Raw genomic sequence first — 27,136 nt, forward strand, 5'->3', positions numbered from 1 at the left:
CCCACAGTGGTGAGCTATCCATTAGTACACACCTGTTTTTCAAACCTCTGTCCCCTCTTGTTCTCACCTCCACACTCCGCCATATCGAGTGAGCTTCCTGGGGTCACCCCTCAGGAAGTAGTTGTATGTGCATCTTTGTCTTGGATTCTCCTTCTGTCAGAATCCATGCTAAGGTCATCTATTCTCTTGATTCAGAGTACACACGTTTCAAGACTTTTGTTGACAGGTTTGCTGCACAATCTGGACGAGTGCTATATCGTCTCCCTTTCACAGAACTGCTCCTGCTTGTACGTTTTGTACCTGCTTCAGAGCAAATCCATCTTCCCTCTGCCTGAAATCTCATTACCGTTTCTTTGATGACCTAGTGATAGTCATTGGATTGATTTGAGCAGAGTCTGAACTCACTGAGTTGATAACTTCATGGAATGATTTTATTTTTCCAGTAATTGCTGCTGAGTGTGTTCTTCCCAGTGGAAAAAGGGAACACAACAATAACTCAGTCTGATTCTATCTGTCTAAGCCATTAAAAAAGACAGTCTCATTTGAATTCAAAATAACACCCCTTTCCTTTGCTCGGGCTAAGCTTGCAGTGGAGAAAGAGACAGAAGTAGCAATGCATAGCTAGTGGCGGGGAACACGGTGCACTTTCTTATTCTTTCTTTCTTCTAAGTCCCTCCCCCAAATCAAATTTCTTGCTAACTCAAACTTATGGGGAGAAGTCAGGAGGGGAGCGTTCAGTAACACAGCTGGCTGCAATCAGCTCCCTCGGAGATGCTGTTGGAGGAAGGTGAGATGCCTGAATCTCATTTGTGTCCACCTGAAGACAACCTCTGCTTTGGAGTGGTCATGGTGTAGGTGACATGTGTGGTTTTAGAGTAGTATTCAGCTCCTCCCCAGCTCCTGCACACTGCAGGAAAGCAACCACGGACGTCCCTGGTGGTCCAGTGGTTGAGAATCCAATTGCCAGCACAGGGGACACAGGTTCGATCCCCAGGCCAGGATGATTCCACACGCCATGGGGCAACTAAGCCCGCGTGCCACAGCTATTCAGGCCATGCTCCAGAGCCTGCGAGCTGCAACTACTCCTGCATGCTGCAACTGCTGAGGCCACCACAAGAAGAAGCCTGCACCCTGCACCTAAAGAGTAGCCTGCAAGCCCCAACTAGAGGGAGCCCATGTGTGGCAACAAAGACAACACAGCCACAAACAAAACAGACAAATAAAAAATGGGGGCAAAGGAAAAGCAGCCTTATTTCCCTTTGATCCCCTCATGGTGCGTGCCTCCAATGCCCTTGCCAAGTTGGGCACCACCCCACTTCTTAGTTAAGCGCTGGCCATGTACCCTGCTCCCTCTCCACGCGCCCTCGGAACCAGAGGAAATGGGTGTCTTCCTTGCCTGCCAAGGGCTTCAGGGACCTGCCTGGGGAAGGTTGCTTCCATCTTTCTCTTCCCAAGAACACAATCCAGAGGTCTCATCCTGAGTCTCAGGCTACGTACGTCCTGAGGGTTTTCACTTTCTGAAATTTCCAGGTGAGAAATGAACTCTTTATGTATCAGCATTCCTCTCAACTTCATGGGACAAATGTTAACACCTCCCCTGTCACCAAGTGTAGGAGGGGGCCTGACACTTGCTTTCAGTCTCCCGGAGAGCATCTCTGACCCAGAACAACCTCCTGACTGTATCTTTTGTGGGTAAAAGCATTCAGATCAGTCCAGCATCTTTGGAACGAGAGAGGTACAGTAGGAATCTTTGGCTATGAATCTAGTTTTCCTTCAATTTGGCCTTCCAGAATTAAATTTATTTTCTTCATAGCAGTATCTGCAGTCTTATCTTACAATGTTTGTAACCTCTGGGGATAGGAATGCTTATCTGTGGTTCATGTCAATGTGATATTACATATAATTTTATAGTAACTCATTTCCATTCCCCAAGATCATAAAGACATCATTCTTGTCACTCAAGAAACATATTCAGGAAATCACTAGAGTTTCCAATGACACAGTGGAAAAAAAGGCAAACATTTATTTTTATTTGCAAGAGCAGTTTCTGCCAATAGTTAGTGCTCACAAAACCTTTTAAGCTACAGTAACTTTTGGTAAACTCAATGAAGACTTTAGAAAAGACCCAGTGATAAGAAAACTACAGAAAAATCTCCATTACACTGTTGAAAATGTTTGGAATCCAAAATCCACTATTTTCTGCAATGGTTTTTAATATTTGCTCTGGTTAAAAAAAGATTTTCTTTTTGTTTCCTTTCTACTTCTACATAGTCCTGGTTAACTGAATACAATGTCTTCCATATCTGCCATTTTCTGGATTTAGATTATTTTCATTCTTACATCCTTGTATTAATATTTTAATATTTTACATAAAACATTGAATGTGTTGTATTTTACGAAAAAAAAATTGTAGATCCTATTTATGATGAGGCATTTCCAGTTTAGGTAAAAACTGAAAATCTAAACAGTAGAAAGTCATTTTATGCCTTTTTTTCCTTTTAAGCTATAATAAATAATTAGCAACCTATTAATTACAAACATTCTTAATTAGGCTTAGAGTAACCAGAGCATTTTCAAAATTTTAAATTCATGTTCGTTACAGTATGTGAAGTCATTAAGAAAAGCCTCTGGTTTTCCAGTTTGGTAACAAATGGCTTTTGTTTGATGCAGAATTAATAGAAACTAATGATGACTATGTAGCTTTTCCAGAGTTTTAAAGGCAAATCTATATTGGCCTACAGTTAACATGCAAATCTTCCAACAAGCAACACAAAATGTATTGTAGTAGTCATTCATGTTTATCAACATTCAAGAAGATCTAGTCAGCAGCACAACTCTCCTATGTCAGAAACACGTAACATGGTCACAACTGAATTCAGATCACACCTGGGAAAAACCCCCTTTTCCTAATGCATCCTCTAGAGTGCAGACTTCCAGTATGGTGCAGAAACAGTAGCAATGAGCAATGAATACCGTGGTGTGAAAGCACAGACAAGAGTTTGGTGTGCCAGCATAGAGAGCTTTAAAAACAGTGACAAACAAAACCAAACACCTTGCCCTGTTCTCTCTCCTTTCCTTCTGTGAGACTAGAATTCTCAGTCTTCTAGAAACATTCAATTCAGGGAATGAAGTCCAAACGACCCGAGCACTGCGGCGCTGAATGAAGTTGGCGAAGGAGCGGAACGTGGCGCCCCTCCCACAGACACATCAAACCATCCTAGCCCTGAAATTGCTCCTTGGAGGGGAAATTTGGCCGCAAGGGGACATCATACTCACGTAAGAGAAAGTACTAGGGGAAACATGCTGCCTGCCAAAGATGGTTTACCTATCACTACTAATAGGTTTGAAGGAAAACGTGATTTTTCAGAATATTTAGTTTTCTCCCAAGGAATATTTTTGGCGGTATACCGTGGCTCAAATTTCACTGCATTATTTTTGGTTGGATAAATGAAATGTGCACCCACCCCCATCACCATCACTCTTAAGTCTTCTTCCAACACATAAGACACTTGTTAAGATAAGAAAGATATTCTACTAAAGCTGACGGTGATTGAGAGTCATTCAGTATTCAAAGTTCCTAAAGAGTTGTTGGTTCTCTGAAAGGGATAAAAAAGTAGGAAAGACTTTTTTCAAACTCTTGCTAGTAAACAGGTATTACTTCAACTGATACAATGGCTACGTGACATCAAAGTACTATAAATTATCAAAACTATTGTACAGAAAAATTACAAATTCATTGCAAAATACATTACACTGCTACCATTAAGAAAAAAGTGCTTTTTGTTTTCCTTTCTTTTTTTTTTTTTTTTTGCCAGAAAAGTATTCTTTCAATATAGAAAATCCTATGCATTACCCTGCATGTGGCTAGGATATACCATAAGAGAGTTTGTACTGAGTCCTCCTGATTTGCTGGATGAAAGGCTGAAAAATATAATAATGACTTATTAAAGCCATGTCCCAAATGACGGTCCCAGCGGTCAGTGGAGAGATGCCTGTTTCAGACACAAGAGGACGCGCTGGTCTGCGGAGCCCATCAGTCAGCTGGCCTGGGTCCCCGGTTCCCTTGCGTTCTCCCGAGCAGGTCTCGCTTTGACCTCCGTGACTCTTGCGCTCAGTGATGCCGGTACTGCCTCATGAGAGGAACGATGCAGGACGGCGGCCCCGCCAGCTTCAGGAACGGGTGTCTGAGGAGCTCCTGCGCCGTGGCCCTCTGAGAGGGCTCCCGCACCAGCATCAGGTCTAGGAACGCCCGCAGCACTGAGGAGACCTGCGGGGACACAAGACGGCCTCCTGAGGACCACCGCCGAGACCCGGCCCGGCCCCTAACGCGGCCTCGCGCAAACGCCCTGCAAAGGCCTCCTCGACAGCGCCCAAGTCCAGAAAGGCAGCCTGAAGAGAAAGAGGTTACGGGAGCAAAAGCAGGCATTGCCTTTCTTAACACAGGCTGTTTTCCTTGTCTTTTTCAAACCTGAAATAATAGGAGTAAGTGAAGGCACAACAAAGGTATGTTCTAAATAAGAGACAACAGCAGCTTTATGATGCACCCACTATGTTCAGATGCTGGTCACACACATCTGATGAACAGTGTTATAAACATGGAGTGAGTTTTATTTTTTTATTTTTCTAACCACACAACCGTCTAAGCTTTGTGCAATTCCTTTTTTTTTTTTTTTAAAGAAGATTTTTTTTTAATGTGAACCACTTTTGAAGTCTTTATTGAATTGTTACAATATTGCTTCTGTTTTATGCTTTTTTATTTTTCTGACCCCACGGCATGGAGGATCTTGGCTCCCAGATCAGGGATCAAACCCACAACCCCGGCACTGGAAGGGAAGTCTTTACCACTGGACTACCAGGGAAGTTCCTGAATTCCTTTCTTGAAGAGAAACAAATTTCCCTAAGGAATCTGACAACAGATAGCACCTGTCCTTTAGTTTCTTCTAATTTACTTTTTTGCAGTATAGCTTATGTACATTCAAGTACACAAAAAGCAGATGTTTTACAGTAGTTCTTTAAAACACACACACATATATGTATACACCTATATGTTCCATACTCCTACCCAGGTTCCCTGGGTGGAGAAGATCCCCTGGAGGAGGGCATGGCAACCCACTCCAGTATTCTTGCCTGGGAAATCCCATGAACAGAGGAGCCTGCCGAGCTACAGTCCACGGGGTCGAAAAGAGTCAGACACGACTGAGCATAGCCCATTATTTAAACTGTCCAGTGTCATAAAATTTTCAAGCTCTTGTTCAATTCAAGCAGCTTCCCCACTTTGTTGCAGGTCCACCCAGCCTACATGAGTGATTCTCCGGGGCTCTTCCCTAAGGTGTAGGGATGAGGGAAGAGGAGATGCCACCACAAACAATTCTCTCCCTCTTAGTATCTGGGGGGTAGTCGGGTGGTCTGCACTTTTAGTGCTAATCTGTGGAAACAGCTCTCTCAGCAAGCCCTGCCCCACTGGTGGCCGCACAGAGGTGGTTCTTCGACTTAGCATCGTTTTTTCTGAGCTTGGCTCTACTTGATGATGCCTGGAAATCAGAAAAGACCCTCGCTGGTTCCCTCACCATGTTGCTCATTGCCCTGTACTATCTAGCCCCTGTCCACCCTCTGACATGCCTCACCCTTCACCCTGCTCACTTTGCTCTGGCTGAGGGTCTTCAAACTGCTCCTCCCTATACCTGGGATGTTTTAACCCCGATCTTTGCATGACTCGCTCCTTTTTGCCAATCAGGCTCCAGTCCCTTGGAAGGAATTCCTTCAACCCTCAGCCAAAACTAACTCCCAACTCCTTTTCTGCCCCCCTCAGTCACATCACAGTGCTTTATTCATTTCCTGGCATGTACTACGCTCTAAAATTATTTTGATCATCCATTTGTGTTATCTGCTTCCCCAGCTAGAACGCAACTCCTCTGAGAGTCAGGAAATGTGGGGTTTTGAGCTGGGATGTCCCGGTTATTAGAACACTCCCCAGCGTGTCTTAAATTCTCAGTGCGGAAGTGCTGAGAGACGCCCACCCATAGGAGAGGTGTTCATATACCCAGTTTCACAGAGGAGCTTCAGAGAGGGAGGGGCAGACTCACTGACCCAAGGGACTGAATGAGATGAGCAGAGACCTGAACTCAGTAACTAACTTCGTAGTGGACAGCTGGTGAGAAGCTACCGCCGCAGAGAGAACGCAGTCTGCTGCCTGGTGGCGAGGGCCGAAGGGTGAGTGGGGGTGGGAGGGAGTAGCAAGGGGAAGAGCGCGCGTGTCCACTTGGAGCTGGTGCATGATGCTGGGCAGCGGAAGCTAACAGGGCACTTCAAAGTGACTAAAAAGCAAATTAAAAAGCAAAACGAGGTCCATGCCCAGAAACCAGGATCTGCTCCCAGATGGGATGTGCCAGGCTTTAACACTCTAGAGAGAGGCAAAAATCAAAGAGCGACGTGGAGTGTCAGCAATGGATGCTGCTTCTCACCTTGTGAAGGTCCTTCACTCTTGGAGGTAAGCTGTCCCGGATCCGTCGCATGGCCTGGAGGGGGGGCTCGTTGAAGTAGGGGGGCTCGCCATCAATCATCTCGATCACCATGATTCCAAGGGACCAGATGTCCACCTGTTAGGCACAGTGATTATCTCAGGCAAAGAGAACTTTCTGAAAGGCTGAGTATGGCCAGGGAACCCAGTAGATTCATACTCATTCATAAATTTATACGGTATTTATAACGTCTCAAAATCTACAGTTCAGATTTATAGGCTGAACGGTCGAGTGACCAAGTGTTTGCTACTGGTCTTCGCCTGCTTTTTAAAGGCAACTTCAGTGAAGATTCTGACAGTCATGTGCATGTCTCACCACTCTGAAGTTCAGAACCTTTAAAAAAATCCTGTTAACTTGGGTGGTTCACAGTCTATCAGGTCAGATGAGCAAACCATTCAAAGTTTTATGTTACAAACAGAGAAGAAAATTACATTTAAACCATAAAAAAATAAAAGTTTTTGGCATATTCATAACAAACTCCAAATAGCTACACTGCACAACCCAATATATCCTGATTCTTTTATTAAGTTGATTTTTTAAGTTCTTTGCTGCCGTATTTAGGTTTTTCCCTTTGTGTTTTATCACTCTGAAGCAGTGTATACAAAACTGTACTCTGTAAAACCACTGTCAGGGACTGGAGGAAAGGAAAGAGAGAGATGACAAGCAATCCTTCCCGGTTAAAGAATGGGAAGTCAGGGCAATGAGGTGCCAGAGCTGCTATAAATTCCCAGGCCCTAGCAGCTCCCTCGTCCCTCATTACACCTCTTATCAGTTAGCTGCATTCCTGCCCTTGCCCAGAAGTGACCTCCGCTGAGAGCTGATGCTCTGGGGACCACGGTGAGATAAGCAAGAGGCATACTTATCCGAGGGCAGCACAGCAGCGAAGGAGGGTCCGCCCCCAGTCCGGCCGCTGCCCTCCGCTCACTGGTCCACGCCCCCTCCTCCGGCTGCCCGCCCAGGACTGCCCCCTGCAGCAGTGTGTGGACACGCGTGCGCCCAGGCAAACGCGCTGCTTGCTCCCTGTGTGCGCGTCTCAGAGCTTTAGTCACACTGTTCCCTCCCCCGAAGGCCCTCCTCCGCTTCTGCCCCTCGTTTTATGTATCCACACCTTGTCCCCTAATAGGTTAGGAGCAGGTATGGGAGCAACTTAAGTGTCCATCAGCAGATGAATGGATAAAAAAAGACGTGGTATATATACAATGGAGTATTAGTCGTAAAAAGGAATGAAATGCTACCATCTGCAACAACACAGATGGACTTGGAAGGTATTATAAGTGAAGAAGGTCAGACAAAGGCAAATACTGTATGATATCACTTATGCGTGAAACCTAAAAAATGCAACATACCAGTGAATAAAACAAAAAAGAACCAGACTAATAGATATAGAGAACAAACTTGTGGTTACTAGTGGGCAGAGGGAAGGAGGGAGGGGCAATAAGGGGACAGGAGAATTTAAAAAACAGAAGGTTACTATGGGATTATATGGAATCATATGTGTGAAATGCTTTGAAAATTGTAAATTGTAGAATTTAGAGAATTGTGTAATAAAAAAAATTGTGTAAAAAAAAATAAAAAAAATTTTTTTAATTAAAAAATGTCAAACAAAAATAGATTGAGAGGTTATTTCCTTTCCAGAAGAAACAGAAATTGTGCTATATTTTAAAATACGTTGCAATGTTCATATATGATTTTTTCCTATGGGGAAACATTTCTCACCCGAATCTTCACCCCGATCTGTGGAGCTTTCTCTGACCCTGTATCCTGTGGACACACCTGCTCATCTGTGGATCTCCCGCCACTGTCCGGGTTGTGCTGGCCCTGGGGGCCAGATGAGGGCTGGAGTGCCTCTTCCCCACTGCCCATGTGGGACCTACACACTGCTCGGTCAATGCTGTCGTGACACCCCAAGGGTGGACAGAGTCTCTTCTGCCACAACTTGCTCTGTGGAAAGCCTGGTGAATGGCCATCTCAAGTGGAGTTAAGTCATCAAACTGGCTTTCTGGGGTCACTAATGAGCGCAGAACCCTTGCGTCTCGGCCAGGCCCTGCCCTCTCCCCAGCAACCACCATCGCCTCCTTACCTCTGTCCCATAGGGCAGCCTGGAAATCACCTCGGGTGCCATCCAGTAGGGGGTACCGACCAGAGATTTCCTCTTCGGCACCTCTTTGGAAACTTGCGCACAGAAACCAAAATCAGACAGCTTGATCTGGAAAGGAAAAGAGTGCAACAAATGAACCATTTAAAAACACTGGCTGCAACACTGGGGCAAGATGGGGGGACCTGGAGATTTTCATACCAATGAAGTAAGTCAGAGAGAGAGAGACAAGTACCACATGGTCTCACTTATCCATGGAACCCAGAACAAACGATACACGCGAACTTGTCTCTGAAAAAGAAACAGACTCAGATGCAGAGAACAGAGCTGTGGCTGCCAGGCAGGGGGATGGGCAGATGGGGGTTTGGGACCAGCAGAGGCAAAGGGCGTGTGTAAGATGGACAAACAGCAAGGTTCTGCCATACAGCACAGGGGCCTGAACTCAGCATCGTGACAGTCCACAATGGAAGAGAATATGAAAAGGGATCGATACACACACACACACACACACACACACACATATACACACGTGCAATTGAACCACTTTGCCGAATAACAGAAATTAAGGCAACACTGTAAGTCAACTATACTTCAATAAAAGAAATCTTAAAAATATACTGGCTTCAAAATGTGGAAATATAACAAAAGTTTCAGCTTCAAAGCAAAATCCTCTTATCATTCACAGGCCTTGGATGTATCAGCGGAGGGGCTCTCAGACACTTTCACTGGAAAAGCACAACCCATTTTAATGAAAAAAGCTCTCATGGCCCCACCAGGACTGACTTTCAAATGTTTAACTCCTGCTGCTGCTATCTTTTTATAAAATCAAGAAATAATATAATACACCCCAAACAAGAAACCCATCAAAATTCAAGGCCAGTACTTCCATTTAATGTAAGAGATGATGCTTTAGTGCAAATAAACTGCTAGGCACAAAGCGAGTTTTGTGCAAACTGCTAGAGTTAGGTTTTTTTCCACTGAACACGTTTGGATTTCTAAGTACCCTGAGATGATTCAAATAATCAACCTCATTTCTATGTTTGAATTATTGCAAGACCCCACTGGTAAAGGATGCTGGAACACCACTGTAGGCACAGGCTCCCCTTTTCTTTTGGTTTTCCTCCTCTCTCAGGATAACTCAAGTTGCCAATGGAAATATGGGCATAGAAACTTGGTGTTAACAATTAGTTACTAGGAGTTCAAGGTGTTCAACTTAATTACCTATTGTGCATGCATATATGTTGTTTATTTTAGAGGTCATCCAAAAGGAAAACCCTGAGATTTCTTGCCCAGAGTTTTTAAGAATACTCTTAAGAACGCATTGCATCATTAGGAACCCCGCCAGGTTATATATTCCAGGTGACCAGGATTCAGATTATTTTTGGAAGGCTTGATTCCTGCTCATGATGACCTTATCTGATTGGAGATGATTGTCACTTAGGATTATTGGTGATAATGCAATGCATTAAAAAAAATGCTTCAGGCATTGTTTGGCAATGGTCATTTGAAGTGAAAATTGCCATAAATCAAAGGTATGGTCTCTAAGGCACAAATTCTCCCTTGATTCTCTTACGTCTCTGAACTGTTTTCAGCCTTTTTTTCCTGGCTGTCTCTGCTGCCCACACCATAATACTGGGGCTTCCCGGAGTTCAGGTCCCACTGCTCACCTCTTCTCTTTTTATGTGCTCTTGCTAGATACTTTTCTCCCCTCCTAGGCTTAATGCAGATTTCTCTCCTTCATTCTAAACCTACACATCCATCCAGTATATGTTTCTACATGGAGTTAATCCTTGTGAAGGGTGTAAGGTCCACGTCTAGATTTATTTTTTGAGCATGTGGATATCCAGTTGTTCCAGCACCATTTGTTGAAAAGACAGTCTTTGCTCCACTGTGTTGTCTTCAGTCGTGTCTGACTCTTTGTGACCTTGTGGACTGTGGCCCTGCCAGGCTCCTCTGTCCATGGGATTCTTCAGGAAAGAATACTGGAGTGGGTTGCCATGCCCTTCCCCAGGGGATCTTCCCGACTCAGTGATCTCACCCACATCTCAGGCACCGCCTGCACTGCCACTCATGCCACCCAGGAAGCCCTGTGCCGCTTCGCTCCCTTCTCAGAGGTCAGGTGACTCTGTTTATGTGGGTCTGCTCCTGGGCTGTCTATTCTGTTTTATTGGTCTGATGATGGACAGGGAAGCCTGATGTGCCGCAGCCCATGGGGTTGCAAAGAGTTGGACATAACTGAGGAACTGAGCTGAACTGATAAATTTTAGAATCAATATGTCAATACCTACAGAACAACTCACTGAGATTTTGACTGAAGATTATATTGAATTTACAGGTCAGGTTGGAAAGAACATCTTGACAGTACTGAGTCCTTCCTCTCCTGCAACCTTATTATGATCATTTATTGTTCTAGTTTTCTTGTTGATTCTTTCAGATTTTCTACATACGTGATCATGTCATCTATGATCAAAGAGAGTTTTAATTTCTTCTTTCTCAATCTGTGTACCTTTTATCCCTTTTCTTATTTTATTGCATCAGCTAGTGCTTCCAGTATGCTGTTGAAAAAGAATAGTGAAAGGGGACATCTTTGCCTTTTTCCTAAGCTTAGTGGGAAAGCATATTCAATACTTAAGCATACTTCAAGGCCCTGATCACGTCTCACTTTCTCTAGAACTTTTCTTAGGAGCCCGTATTGATTTATCTGATCTCCAAATTTGTAAGAATTTAGCACTCATTTAACTTTGAACTGTTTTCCAATGCTGATTTTGTCACTCCAGCTAGGAATGACCTTGCTCAGGGGCAATAGAGCTGTCTTTTAATTGAGAAGCCACACTGTGTTAAGATCTGGGAAAGCAGTAGGTACTCAAAAAATGCATGCTATTAGGTTGACTTTATTTGATATTGACATATATATGGGTTTTTATATGCAGAATATGGCTTCCCCAATGGCTGAGTGGGTAAAGAATCTGCCTGCAATGCAGGAGAGAGACACAGGAGACAAGGGTTTGATCCCTGGGCTGAGAAGATCCCCTGGAGGAGGAAATGGCAACCCACTTCAGTATTCTTGTCTGAAAAGTCCTATGGACAGCAGAGTCTGAAGGGCTAAAAAGAGTTGGACATGATTGTGCACATACAATATACATACATACATGAGACAGGCGATCACACAGCAGAGATAACACTGTTTTTCCTTCTAAAATCATCACTGACTTACCAAAGACTTCTAGAATCAAAGTTGTAACACAGATGAAATGGAGGTAATGTTTTGGAAACTATTAGTGTTTTTTTTTTTTTTTTTTTTCTTTCTCCATTTTCTTATTCATGATCTTCTCACCAATCAGGCCAAGACTTGTGGGGTGTGGTTTGGTGTGGGACTCCATCAAATTGGATTGCTCAAGATGGAATGTTAGAGAAAGCTGGTTTAACAGAGAGATGATTTTTCTCTATTGCTTTGGCATATCAAGAATCATACCCAGATGCTTCAGATCATATAATTTCCATGTGGTATAAAGAAGAGTGCCCTGGGAATTCCCTCACAGTCCAGTGGTTAGGACTCGGCACTCTCATCACTCCAGGGTTCAACCCCTCCTCAGGGAACTAAGACCCTGCAAGCCACATGGTGTGGCAAAAACAAGAGAGTGGCCTGTGGCCATGGTAGCTGGCCCATAATTCTTGTTGACCTATTGTAAACGGCATCTACAGTTCTGAGAATGAAAGCTCTTGTAGCCCATCACTTTTAGCCTAGGATTATTTGCAGAAGAGGACAAAGAACAGTGACTTATATCAGGCCCCAATTCTTTGTTATACATCACTTTTAACCACTCCAAGCTTTAAAAATATCTGAGTAGCACACATCCCCACACAAACACGGGAGAGAAGGCATGTGCATCTATGTTCAGAGGTAATATTAAACATATTCAATAACCAGATTCATCTAGACCATTCAGAATCTAAACATTAAGCTGAGCACATTTCTGCAGTTATCTTGAGGGCATTACCATCTTTAATGAGGCAAAAGGAGTCCTGGTACAGGGTTGAACTCAAGGGGATAATACTCCAGTGAATGGAAACAATGGCTATTAACCAACAAGCATGAGAAAATTGCAACATTTTAACAATGGGTATAGATAAGGGGCTTCCCTGGTATCTCAGCTGGTAAAGAATCCACTTGCAATGCAGGAGACCCTGGTTTGATTCCTGGGTCAGGAAGATCCCCTGGAGAAGGGATAGGTTACCCACTCCAGTATTCTTGGGCTTCCCTTGTGGCTCAGACGGTAAAGAATTTACCTGTAGTGTGGGAGACCTGGGTTCAATCCCTGGGTTGGGAAGATCCCCTGGAGGAGGGCATGGCAACCCACTCCAGTGTTTTTGCCTGGAGAATCCCCACGGACAGAGGAACCTGGTGGGCTACAGGCCATGGAGTCACAAAGAGTCAGAAACAACTGAGCACCTGAGCATGCGTGCATAGATACAGTGGTGAAACTACATGCACACCAGCCTCGGGTGCACCCAACATGGCCTCGATAGAGAGATGACATGGTAGAGTGAGCAGAAATGAACTTGAGGCAATGCTATTGGCTTCCATCATGGCCTTTGTGTGGTGTGCAGGGGTCCAGAAGCTTCTCTCCTGCAGATCTTAGTGAAGGAACGGAGAAGTGCCCAGCACAAGCCTATGTTGACAGGAGAGCCAGTCCCAAGGATAACTTTCAAGACTTGAGGGAAGAGGGACTTCCCTGGTGATCCAGTGGCTAAGACCACACACTCTCAATGGGTGGTGCATGGATTCCACCCCTGGTCAGGGGATGGGACCGCACCATCAGGGACCCCACACACCACAACTGAAAATCATCCCACGTGCTACAACTTAGACAGAAGGATACCTCAGGCTGCAGTGAAGACAGAAGATTCCGAGTGCTACAACTAAGACCCAGACAAACAAACACACATTAAAAGAAGACTTGAGGAAAGAGGCTGGAGTAAAATATTGCAGAGGAGCCTTCCTGGAAAGTACAGCAGCTGATGGGACCAGTTAACGCTCACTGGTCACTGGCCCAGATAGCAGAAGAGGCTGTTAGGATAAGGGAGGACCATCAAGACACAAGAAGATGGATTGTGCCTCCTTCACCCCGAGGTCCCATAACCCCCATTGTCTCCATTCTGAGGAGGATGGGGTGGGAGGTGGAAAGAAGGAATGCTGCTGCTGCTGCTAAGTCACTTCAGTCGTGTCCGACTCTATGTGACCCCATAGATGGCAGCCCACCAGGCTCCACCATCCCTGGGATTCTCCAGGCAAGAACAATGGAGTGGGTTGCCATTTCCTTCCCCAATGCATGAAAGGAAAAGTGAAAGTGAAGTCGCTCAGTCGTGTCCGACTCTTCGCGACCCCATGGACTGCAGCCTACCAGGCTCCTCTGCCAATGGGATTTTCCAGGCAAGAGTACTGGAGTGGGGTGCCATTGCCTTCTCCGGAAAGAAGGAATAGGTGGTAGCCAGATCTGAAAGACAGGTTTTGAAGGAATCAGTTTAACCTTACTGCGGTTGAACTTGATAGACAATGTTTAAATTGTATAAGCAGACTAAATTTAATAGACTGAATTAAAATAGAGTTTAAAATTTTCTAGACACTGGGGCTCTATGAAGAAGTCATGATTAATTTTAAGAAAGAGAGAAGCTATATAATTGTGTGTGTGTGTGTGTGTGTGTGTGTGTGTGTGTGTGTAGTTATTTCCAAAACTCAAGCATGAGTAAACTTGCAACTCTATTGCACAAACAGGAGAGCAGGGACAATTTTGCCAATATATTTTGTTTGCCTGTAAACTTAAGAAACCTGAATGATTAAGGAGGTGAACGTTTCAACATTTTGGTATTGGCAGTTTTAATTTCAGTATCTCTAGTGTGGTTTTCTTTTCAGAGACATTAAAAGAAGATACCAAACCTGAGAGACTAATAATTATCTCCCTGACAAAATGTAAGATCAGAAATTGAAACTCAACACTTGGAAGCCAGTTCTGTTCTTCTGTTGTAGGAGTATAAGTGCTTTTGCATGATTTTTTTTTAACTCATCCAAGTACATAAAAGAGACAATTTTCTGAAAGCACATAATTGCACACAACATTCATCCAAATAAATCTGCAAGTAGATGATGAAAATTCAAGTAATGAGTATAATAAAACACTGTAGGCAGTTCTTAAAAGCAAATCACAGAGACTCTAGGCTGAGCCTTAGTTTAGACAGGATTGCACACTGTAGGTACTTAGGAAACCACATTTATCTCATGAGGAGAACTGAAGTGAGCACATTGCCTGCCCCTGAACAGGAGATGTAGCTGGTTCCACAGGGGCCAGACAAGGAATTGGAGCTTAGAACTCAGACAAAATTGCTACTTAAACCTGAACTCTTATCCATATCAAGTGCATTCCGACTAGGAGTCAGAAAGTGTTAGCTGCTCAGTCATGTCTGACTTTTTGGGACTCCATGGACTCTAACCTGCCAGGATCTTCTGTCCATGGGATTCTCCAGGCAAGAATACTGGAGTAGGTAGCCATTCCCTTCTCCAGGGGATCTTCCTGACCCAGGGATCAAACCCGGGTCTCCTATAATGCAGGCAGATTCTTTATTGTCTGAGACATCAGTCAGGGCCCCACAAAAACTTGCAAGAGGGGGAGAAAAGAGACTCTACCCACAAGATAAGTTTAAAACAGAATGTAAAACCCTTGTTTTGTGAATTGTATGGGCTCTACAGAACTGCTGCATCTGCTCCAGGTTTTTGCTAAGGCAGAAAGATGGAGCTTTTGTGCCTTTCTTCCTAGGTGCTTCCTACAAGACAATGGTACTCATATCAGCTGGAGATTTCTCAGAGATGCACGCAGGCTGACTGAATCAGAATATCTGAGACAAGGGCTCAGGAATTGTTTTGCCAAACTGTCCAGGGGTTTTAATGGTTACTGAAGTCTGAGAACCTCTGTTTTTAAAAGAGCAATGACCCACGAACAAAGGAACTGAGAGAAGTAATAGAAGGGGCCAGACTGATGATGGCCAGCTGAAGGCCTGCTTTCTCAGCAGCCAAAACCTAGAGGACAGGGAAGGCATTGCAGCAGCGGAGCTGCAAAGGCCTGGAAGCCCCAGGCAGCCCTTCTGCCTTCCGATGGAGTTCAGAGCGTGGTAGTAACTTGCCCAAACTGTACAACAGTATTAGGGAAAACTCAACCCTGGGGTCTCCTGACTTTTCATGCTGTACTCCGTGCATTAGAAAATGGGAGCATTTGGGTCTATCTCAGAGACTACTGGAAAGGAATGAATGTAAGCAAGCTATTTAACATGCCGGAGTCTCTATTTAAGAAGAGCTTTTGGGAGATCATATTCAGGTCTTCTTCTAATGGTAAAATTCTAGCAATTTGAGGATCCAGGAAAATAATACCAAAGAATTAAGTGAGCTGGTAGAGACACTGGAAAATGAGGAGCATACACCCTTGGTGAAGAGACGCTGACATCCAGCTGACTGTCAGGGGCCCCGCAGAGGACTTGTGGAACATTCAGAGTCTGGTTGCCAGTCTAGCCCCCCGTACTTATCCTTTAACCCTCACTTCAAATCCTACAGGATAAAGGGAACAAACATATTTGCTATTTCTGGCATTATGTTAGCTTGGGCCGCTCCTCCCCCAGAAGCAAATGCTGAGATAAGGATTCAGTGTAAGTCATGTATTGGGGAGACCCAGGAATCACTAGCAGTGAAATGGAGAAGTAGAACAGGGAAGGAAAGGTAGACATTCAAGGACTAATCAGCAAGCAAGCAAGTTCCACCTTGGGAAGGAGAGCTCAGTCCTGCTGAGAATGTCTGAGAGACTGCATATAGTCTGTCCTCAGTACTATTCCATCCAGGGCGAGACAACTAAGGTATTTCTACGTCGATTCTCATCACTTTCTCAGGCTGCCTCTGGGGCGTGTGGAGGTTAATTTCTTTGGAATTTCTAGCCTGCTTTGTACTAGAAGAGCAGACTACAGTGTCCAGAGAAAGTCTCCAAGCGAAGAGATGCGAGTGGTGGCATTTGAAGGTGGAGTTAGTGAGGGCCGACGTGACATCACGTGAGTGCAGCACCAGCGACATTTGCACCATGATGCTATTCACCCCATCATACCACCTCCATGCCTGCTGTGTGTGAAGTCAGGACAGTGTTTTTAAGTGAGAGAGGAATCTGAAACTTCATGTGAAATTTCCTAATTCTTAAAGCGTGGCAGCCAATTTATAGTAAAAAGACTACAAATATCACTTGTAAATGTCTCTTTTTAACAGATGCATTCATTGGGCTTAGGAAGATATGGGTTTGATTTCCATTTCAGCCAATGAATTTGATAAAAGTTAGTCACTCACTGTCTAGTGGCCCATAAGTATCATCTCTTAAATGCAAACCCCAGGCCAAGGAAAAATCATGGATGAATTTATTCAACTTTTAACTGCAAGGGTTGGGGGCGGGGATTGCCTTCATTTTGGGCATCTACCTTGTACCTGGTTTATCTCTTATGGCTTTATACTAATTACTTTATGTAATTCTTACAACCACTCTATAATATGTTATTTATTTTCCTTTTCAAACTTCAAACATCACTCCTTAAACACCCCCAGATATTATTTCTATCATGGACAAATAGTGAACAATTTATTTTGAGTTGATAATTTCCCTTGTAGTCTCTGAGGAGGCCAGAAAGGATTTATCCTCTTAAATGTGAGGAATTCACTGTTTCTCACTTTCTTTTTTTTTTTTTTTATTTTTAAAATATTATTTTATTAGTTGGAGGCCAATCACTTCACAACATTTCAGTGGGTTTTGTCATACATTGACATGAATCAGCCATATAGTTACATGTATTCCCCATCCCGATCCCCCCTCCCACCTCCCTCTCCACCCGACTCCTCAGGGTCCTCCCAGTGCACCAGGCCCGAGCACTTGACTCATGCATCCCACCTGGGCTGGTGATCTGTTTCACCATAGATAATATACATGCTGTTCTTTCAAAACATCCCACCCTCACGTTCTCCCCCAGAGTTCAAAATTCTGTTCTGTACTTCTGTGTCTCTTTTTCTGTTTTGCATATAGGGTTATCGCTACCATCTATCTAAATTCCGTATATATGTGTTAGTATACTGTAATGTTCTTTATCTTTCTGGCTTACTTCACTCTGTATAATGGGCTCCAATTTCATCCATCTCATTAGAACTGATTCAAATGAATTCTTTTTAACGGCTGAATAATATTCCATGGTGTATATGTACCACAGCTTCCTTATCCATTCATCTGCTGATGGGCATCTGGGTTGCTTCCATGTCCTGGCTATTATAAACAGTGCTGTGATGAACATTGGGGTGCACGTGTCTCTTTCAGATCTGGATTCCTCTGTGTGTATGCCCAGAAGTGGTATTGCTGGGTCATATGGCAGTTCTATTTCCAGTTTTTTAAGAAATCTCCACACTGTTTTCCATAGTGGCTGTACTAGTTTGCATTCCCACCAACAGTGTAAGAGGGTTCCCTTTTCTCCACACCCTCTCCAGCATTTATTTGTATGGAAATACAAAAAACCTCGAATAGCCAAAGTAATCTTGAGAAAGAAGAATGGAACTGGAGGAATCAACCTGCCTGACTTCAGACTCTACTACAAAGCCACAGTCATCAAGACAGTATGGTACTGGCACAAAGACAGAAATATAGATCAATGGAACAGAATAGAAAGCCCAGAGATAAATCCACGAACCTATGGACACCTCATCTTTGACAAAGGAGGCAAGGATATACAATGGAAAAAAGACAATCTCTTTAACAAGTGGTGCTGGGAAAACTGGTCAACCACTTGTAAAAGAATGAAACTAGAACACTTCCTAACACCATACACAAAAATAAATTCAAAATGGATTAAAGATCTAAATGTAAGACCAGAAACTATAAAACTCCTAGAGGAGAACATAGGCAAAACACTCTCCGACATAAATCACAGCAAGATCTTCTATGACCCACCTCCCAGAATATTGGAAATAAAAGCAAAAATATACAAATGGGACCTAATGAAAATTAAAAGCTTTTGCACAACAAAGGAAACTATAAGTAAGGTGAAAAGACAGCCCTCAGATTGGGAGAAAATAATAACAAATGAGGAAACAGACAAAGGATTAATCTCAAAAATATACAAGCAACTCCTGAAGCTCAATTCCAGAAAAATAAACGACCCAATAAAAAAATGGGCCAAAGAACTAAACAGACATTTCTCCAAAGAAGACATACAGATGGCTAACAAACACATGAAAAGATGCTCAACATCACTCATCATCAGAGAAATGCAAATCAAAACCACAATGAGGTACCATTACACGCCAGTCAGGATGGCTGCTATCCAAAAGTCTCACTTTCTTTATTGGCGGCTAACTGCTTTATAATATTATGCTGGATTCTGCCGCGCCTCGATATGAATCAGCCACAGGATAGGCATGGCCCCTTCCTTCCGCATCTCCCACCCATCTCCTTCCCACCCACCCCTTTGTGTTGTCACAGAGCACTGGGTTGGGCTCCCTGTGTCACACGGCAAATTCCCACTTGCTTCTATTTGCTATATGGTCACGTATATGTTTCCGTGCTCTCCTCTCAATTTGTCCCACATTTTGAAATATATATATATAGGTTCATAGGAGGTTGCAAAGAAAGGTGCACCCAGTTCTCCCTATATATTAGCATCTTATACACTATGGCAAAATATCAACACCAAGAAATTGATGGACAGTCCATAGAGCTTGCTCAGATTTCATTAGTTATATATGAACTCATTTGTGTATGTTGTGTGTGTGTGTGTGTGTCTGTGTGTGTACTCTGCAACTTTATCACATTGGAGTCTTGCATAACTACTAACACATTGATAACCAATGGTAACATCACTATAAAATGATGATGCTACCCCTTTATAGCACACACTCCTCATCTGTAACTCTGGTAACCACTAATTTGCTGTACATCTCTGTATTTACAAATGTTATATACATGTTATATAAAAGTTATATTCACAAATGTGACATAAACGGAATTATGCATTGTGTATCCTGTTGAGTTTCACTTTGTTTCACTCAGTATGGGCTTCCTCTTCCGGGGCTGCACTCAGTCCTGACGGCCACAGGCCCGGCCCCCTGGCGTGTCTCCGTTGTCACCACCCCCTGCAGAGGGGCCTTCTTTGACAGCCTCGGCAGACTCTCTGCTGTCCACCCTCCTTACTCGGCTTAAATCAACGACTCATAGAAAACTTAGAATGTATCACCTTGCCTGTCTGGTGGTGATTTTGTTTGTATGTTTATGTATCTGTTTATGATCACACCCTGATATCAGGGCTTCCCTGATAGCTCAGTTGAAAAGAATCTGCCTGCAATGCAAGAGACCCTGGTTCAATTCCTGGGTTGGGCAGATCCCCTGGACAAGGGATAGGCTACCCACTCTGGTCTTCTTGGGCTTCCCTGTGGCTTAGCTGGTAAAGAATCTGCCTGCAGTGCAGAAGACCTGGGTTCAACCCCTGGGTTGGGAAGATCCCCTGGAGAAGGGAAAGGCTATCCACTCCAGTATTCTGGCCTGGAGAATTCCATGGACTCTACAGTCCATGGGGTCACAAAGAGTTGGACACAACTGAGTGACGTTCAGTTTATGATCACACCCCTACGCTTAGAATAAACTGAATGAAATTAGTGATTTTGCTTTACTCATTCTTAGGAACTTGCACAGAGTTGGACATAACTGAAGCGATTTAACATGCATGCATGCATATATAAAATACACATATATACATGGAAATATGGAAAATGGGATTATGGGTGATATTTATTTTATCCTTTATACATTTCTGAATTTGCTGGATTTTCTGCAATAAAATCAACAATTTTTTTTTTTTAAACAAAGAAAAGCCAAAGTGCTTGGGAAGCTTCTGGCTATCCTCTGATCATTCCTGGGCAAATTCTGATGTGAAATGAATGTTTTCCATGTAAGTGAGAATTCTGGGTGGTGCATTAAAAGACAGGTGCATTAAAGGGACACTGACTCCATTCATCCAGGGTCTGTTACATCTGGGGGGAGTTCAGGGAGATTGTTGTTGTTTAGTTGCTAAGTCGTGTCCAAATCTTTTTGTGACTCCGTGGAAAGGGCCTAAACAGCAAAACTTCAAAACTCTGCTAACTAAGCCTTCCTGAGAACATCAACTCATTCCTTCCATGGCTGTTGTTCTATGTTGTTTTGTACCCTGGTGTGGCTGATAAGTCTCAAGTGAATTCTCTGGGTAGGTTGCAGTGATGGGAAATGCAGAAATCTGAGCCTAGAGATACACCAGTGTGGTGGATATCTTCCATTCATCCTTCCAGATCTAGGTCCTCCCTTCTCTGAGCCCTGGGAGATCAACTTGTGTTGACCCACTGATGGCTTCCAGCTGGACTCAGTCAATGCAGGGCTCCAGTGGGAGCCTGGAAGGAAGGAGCAGAGTGAGGCTGGGTTATTTTTGGCCCAGCTCTCAACCTGCAGGTTCACTGTGGGTCTGGTTTCCAGTGAAGCTCAGAGCTCCTGCCAGCCAGCCCTCTCTGTGACAATCTCTACTTCCAGATTCCAGTCACGAGTTCTGCACCTTACCTCTTCAGGCATGGGGTAGCAAGATCAGTGTTCCAGCCTAGAGAACTGCCCTGGTCCTCATGACACTTCCTCTTGACTGATCTACATCCGCCAATACCTTTATTAAACTCTCCCAAAGGGCTTCCCAGGTGGCCCTAGTGGTAAAGAACCCACCTGCCAGTGCAGGAGACATAAGAGACACAGGTTTGAATCCTGGGTCAGGGAGATCCCCTGGAGGAGGGCACGGCTACCCACTCCAGTTTTCTTGCCTGCAGAATCTCATGGATGGAGGAGCCTGGCAGGCTATAGTCCATAGTGTCACCAAGAGTCAAACATGACTGAAGCGACTTAGCACACACACACACCCAAAGTACTGGAATTTGTCATCTGCAGGGACTCAGTGATACCGCAGACATGAATAGGGTGGACACAGTCTTAGAAAAGTCATTTTTTCCCCACCAACAAAAATAAGCATGTGGCAGGAAAATAAAAGACCTTTCCATATTACTTCCCATGCTTATTGTTAAAGTGGAAAATTATCCTTCAAATTCAGTTCACAGACACTTCTAACAGGATGACACAGAGGATGGTGATTTCCTTTCTATAAACCTTCTGGGAAGTGTCATAGGTGACTTATGGAAAATCAGAATTATGAGAAAGTGCTCTTGGGAAGATAATACCCGTGACAGATGAAGTGACAAAGTAAACTGGGGAGGGACCAGACATGAAAACCTTACCCGACCATCACTTGTCAGCAGGATGGAGTCACTCTTTATGTCCCTGTGGATCACTCCTTGGTTGTGAAGGTAGGAGAGAGCTCTCAGGACTGACAGACAGACAGTGGCTATCTGCTCTTCATTCATTCTAGAAAGGAAATCACATTGAAGGAGCTAGGTCAGGTTTAAGACCATCTTTGAAATGATCAAAAGAGGTAGCTCCCTTGGGTTCCAGTGAACCAGTCCATGCTCCCCAGGCCATGTCTGGAAAACCTACAGGGAAGGAAAAGGAAGTCTTTGGGACCTGATTCCCAGAACCTAAGACTTAACCCTAATGATGACATGGGCCACGTATAAACTGAAGGAAAGAGACCCCAGTGGCTGGTCTTTGGGTCATTAGAGCAAATGCACTTCCTTGGACTCCTACAGGTAATTCTCCAGGTTCTGACGAATCACCAGGGTCCTGCAGAGCGGGACACTGAATGGACCCATAGTTCCAGGAACGGCTCCTAGGTGACCGTGAGCAAGTCCTTTAACTTCCTTGGGTCTCTGTTTCCTCATCTTGGACATGGGCATGACCATGGTTCTCTTCCTGGGCTTCCCTGGTGGCTCAGCTGGTGGAGAATCTGCCTGCAATGTGGGAGACCTGGGTTCGATCCCTGGGTTGGGAAGATCCCTTGGACAAGGGCATGGAAACCCACTCCAGTATTCTGGCCTGGAGAATTCCATGGACAGAGGAGCCTGGTGACTACAGTCCATAGGGCTGCAGAGTCCTACATGACGGAGTGGCCGAGCACACATATGCATACACATACACACACGTGCACACACACACACCATCTACCTGTATCTATATCCATAAAGGGTTGCTGTGACCTCAGGCTGTACTAATAGGAATCTGCCAGCTGAAATGCTGGTGATAAATGTTCAGTGTCTTCCCCAGCATCATTTTGTTTTCAGGTGGTCTCCCACTGACTCAGAGCTGTAGGGGGTCATGACTGAAACACTGCCTCATTATAGCGGAGAAACAGCAGTATCTCGGTTCCCTCACATGGGTTCCCAATGCTTTCCTGCTATCTTGCTTCCCCTCTGTTGCTGCTCATCTGGATTCACTTATGATTTGGATGCCATTTCAGTGACATCTGATACAACTCCTTCATGATAATCCTTTCAATTTTTTGGCATTTTATCTACCAGCAAAGCAAACTTAAAGTTTCCTAAATGTACATGATTTTTGTTTTACACATGTGTTCCTTTGAACCTTGCTTTCCCAAGCATGGTCCATGAACTAATAGCATTAGCATTGCCTGGGGGCTCCTTAGAATGCAAAGTATCACTCTCCTCCCTATTGAATCAGGATCTGCATTTTAATAAGATCCATGGGTAATTTGTATGCATATTAAAATTTGAGAAGTACTGTCTTAGCACATACTCTTTCATTTGCTTTCAATGCCCTTTTCTTCCCACTTGCCTTCTTAGTAAACTCCTATGCATCTCTCAAAACCCATCTTGGACATTGCTGTATATCAAAAATATCTCTTGACTCTAATAAAGGTATTCAGGTATTCTTCTATGCTACTCATGTACATCTTTCTAATTCTGCACAGGTGTTATAATTTATTTATTTTGTACCCCCAGCATTTAGGAAAGAGTCTGGCACATAAAAAGTAATTAATATACACTTGATGAAATGACCACAACTGGCATATCAGAGAAGCAAGTAGCTGAGGCAACAGGGGCAATTAACCATTGTTACTTGCAAGGCGATTTGAAACAGAACTGAAGAATCTCTCTCTATCTTTTATGTAGTTTATTCTTGTTAAAACTACATAAAACTTTGCTCTTTCACCTGCCCCTGCCTTCCCAGATACCCTTGGTAGTATCAACATATAGCAATGGCACAGCAACTCAGCAGAATGAAACTCGGTTTTAGATATCTTCATAGGGATGGGAAATTCTATTATTTGTCACTTAAACTCAATTCTCAGCAGCTTGCTGATTTAAAATCAGTGAGTATCAGTGAACTCCTAAAGGGCAGGGAGAATGTGAATTAAATGAATGAACTATACATACATGATATTGTAACAGGCATCTGGGAATACAGAAGAAAGGGCAGTCATTCCTCTGCCTTCAAAGTGCTTACAACTTATGAAGAGTTCATTGAGGTAGTTACTGAAGTCTTACCCTGGGGAAGAATAATAAGCATCTTGAATTATTTGTCTGGATAACAAGAACCTTACCTGGTATGAGTAACGATGTCTGTCAAGGCACCGCCTTCTAGGAATTCCATGACCACCCAGAGCTCATCACTGACAAGGTAGCTGTTGTACATGTCAACCACGTTGTCATGGTGATAATCCCGCATTATCACAACCTGGGCAAAATGGAAAGACACCACTTGACTTGGGAAGGTGAAATTAAGCATTTTGTTTTCTTGTGACCACATCTGGGCTGTGAGTTTAATGATGGAGAAGTAATGATGGGGAGGGAGAGAGAGATTCAGAAGTCTATTACAGACACAGGGATAGCACTGAGAGTCGCTGGTAGGAATAGAGATCACATTAGCAAAGTCAGAGAAAACAGCAGGTCAGTGAGACTTGGGAAGAATCAAGAATAAAGACAGGCAGAACCACAGAAGGGTCTCCATTCACAACAGTGAGGTTAGTTGACTATTTTGGGGGATGTGATCAGATTTCTCACGGGTTGCTCTTAAAACCCACTGTGCATACTCTGCTGTTGGTTAACTGGGCAAAAGGGTCACCAATGCAAAGTAATTGAGTCTCATAAGTGAATGAAATGAACAGTCATTAGGGTTTGGGCCACATGAGACCAATTTAACTTCTTGGGAGGTCTGTGTTGAGTCTAAAAGAGTTTGGGCTGAATACAAAGGATAAGTCTTGAAGGTAAAAACATTATGATTTAAGCATAAAAGGGTCAACTTGTATCTGCTTGCTAGAGAGAGCGTCCAGGAGTTGCTGTCCTGTGGCTCCTTGTGGTGACACTTTCAGAATCAGTATTGAATAATAAATTATACAGTTATTTATTTAAGTTCACTTGCCCTGTCTGCTCTGGCATTGTAATTTGGAAATAAGTTCCTGAAATCGGGAGCTGTGGGTCAGAAAGAAGCTGAACCCCACTTACCTGGTGCTCTCTGAGAGGTGTGGAGGGTGGAAAAGAAATGAACACCTATGGGAGATAGAATGCATGGAGCTTCTGGTAACTTCACATGAACCCCCACAGAAGAAGGTTCAAAATCACAGCTGAGTGCATGGTCACAGCTGTATGAACCTGCTGTCTGACCAGGGTTAGTCATGTAAACCGAGTCCAGGTGTCCTCGCTGCTAAAATGGAGATAACATCTTTCTGTCACCTGACCAATGCTTAGCACAGAGGGTGACCCACAGGAGGAACTTCATAAAGAGGCAGCCACAGAGGCACAGAAAAAGGGCTGCTGTTTTTGTATTTACATTTTCAGCATCCTCTAATGTCATAAAAACGTACATGCGCTATTTCTAAAATGGGAAAGAAATGTTGCAGAGGACAGAAAGATTGACCCAAACACCCCATATACCTCATTGAAAAGCAGCTCTCGCCTCTGTTGCTTCCGGAGGTCCATTTTCTTCACTGCGACTTGTTTTCCTGTGTGTTTCTCTGTGGCGATGCACACAATGCCGGTCGACCCCTCCCCAATTTTGATAAAGTTGTCCAAGTATTCCCTGGGGTCTCCTGGGCTGACCACCAGCTGCAAGGCAGCCCGGAACTGTTCGTGGGACACCCTGGAGGGTTGCTGGTCTGAGGAGGAGCCCCAGCTGGGTGGGGGGTAGGTGCTAGATGAGATGCTGAGAGAGCTCAGGTAAGAAGCTGTGGAGATGTACTGTGAGCTGGTCTGCAGGGACGGGTGGTGGTACAGGGTGGCTTTGTGGTACCCCGATGGGTACTGGTGGCTGCTTGAGGAATAGCCTGCTTTGCTCTGACTCTGAGGTAGTTTGCTGGGACCCCTGGGGTAGGTGTCGGACCCTGACAGCGGTGGGCTGAGGACCATCTGTGCTCGATCATAGTCCACCTGGAAAGACAGACACAGACGGAGAAACTCACAGGCTCTACCTGAACGTCACAGTCAGCACACCGCTGGACCAAATGATGAGCACTACTTCTCACAACCTGCTCGGGGGAAGGCTTACCTTGCAAAGTCCTGGATGTCTGCTCCCACCCTTATCTGCCCTCCAACTTCCCCATCCAGCCTCTTTCTTCCTCTTTCTCTATTAAAATCCCAAGAAGCAGACTCTGAGACCTGCATTAGGATATAAGTAGTAGGAGGTGATCCCTGGACTTATGAAATGGGACAGGAGTGGGGAAAAAGTCAATAAAGGGTGAATCATAAAGCATGGTGGTTAGTTTTAGGTGTCAACTTGGCTACACATGGAGCCCCGCTGCTTGCTCGAACATCAGTCTAGATATTACTGTGGCGGCAATTTTCAGATGTGATTAACGTTTAAATCAGTAGACCTTGAGTAGAACAGATTACCCTCCAAAATGTGGGTGGGCCATACCAAATCAGTTGAAGGTTTTAAGAGAAAAGATTGAGTTTACCCAAAGAGGAAGGATTTTTGCACCTACACTGTCATTGGGCTCAAATCTCTATCAATTCTTGCTGGAATTCTAGCCCTCACAATTGCATGAGTCAGTTCCTTAAAATCTCTCCCTCTCTCTGTAAGCATGCATGCACGCACATACTTACACTGTTGGCTCTGTTTCTCTGGTGAACTCTAACATACACAGCAAGATACCATTGATGTAACTGTAACCTAATCCCACTAGGCAAGTCTGAACCCTGGAAGACTATGTAGGACACGCACTTTAAAACTGTCCCATCTCAGAGCAGAGAGTTAAGGTATTCAGGTACCACATCTCCTTACCATCAGCTCCTTGGGATATGAATTCCCTGGCACTTTTGGCTTTCCATGTCCTGAACTGAGCAGGCTCTGACAGTCAGGGGAAGGTCTTAGACCAGGATTTTTTAGCCTTGGTACCCATGATGTTCTGGGTCAGATAATTCTTTGATGTGGACGGCTGTCCTGCATATTGAAGGATATTTAGCAGCATCACTGGATTCTACCCACTAGATGCTGTAGCAGCTTCTCCTCCCATTTATGGCCAACAAAATTTCGTAAGATGTCAAATGTTCCCAGGATATGGA

At 44.1% G+C, this 27,136-nt stretch overlaps 1 protein-coding gene across 1 annotated transcript in view; it reads right to left on the reverse strand.

The window, feature by feature from the left end:
- Positions 1-4,111: 4,111 nt before the first annotated feature.
- The window catches only part of PAK5 (p21 (RAC1) activated kinase 5), a 109,686-nt gene continuing 86,661 nt past the window's right edge, over positions 4,112-27,136 (reverse strand). The window contains exons 3-8 of the mRNA XM_065919534.1: positions 25,511-26,002; positions 24,181-24,314; positions 21,962-22,088; positions 8,599-8,724; positions 6,462-6,596; positions 4,112-4,267 (exon numbers count right to left, since the gene is read on the reverse strand). Of these exons, the coding sequence (XP_065775606.1) occupies positions 4,112-4,267; positions 6,462-6,596; positions 8,599-8,724; positions 21,962-22,088; positions 24,181-24,314; positions 25,511-26,002 (1,170 nt within the window). The remainder of the gene's footprint in view (positions 4,268-6,461; positions 6,597-8,598; positions 8,725-21,961; positions 22,089-24,180; positions 24,315-25,510; positions 26,003-27,136) is intronic.

This window comes from Muntiacus reevesi, chromosome 2 (genome assembly GCF_963930625.1).
Source record: "Muntiacus reevesi chromosome 2, mMunRee1.1, whole genome shotgun sequence".
Lineage (NCBI taxonomy): Eukaryota > Metazoa > Chordata > Mammalia > Artiodactyla > Cervidae > Muntiacus > Muntiacus reevesi.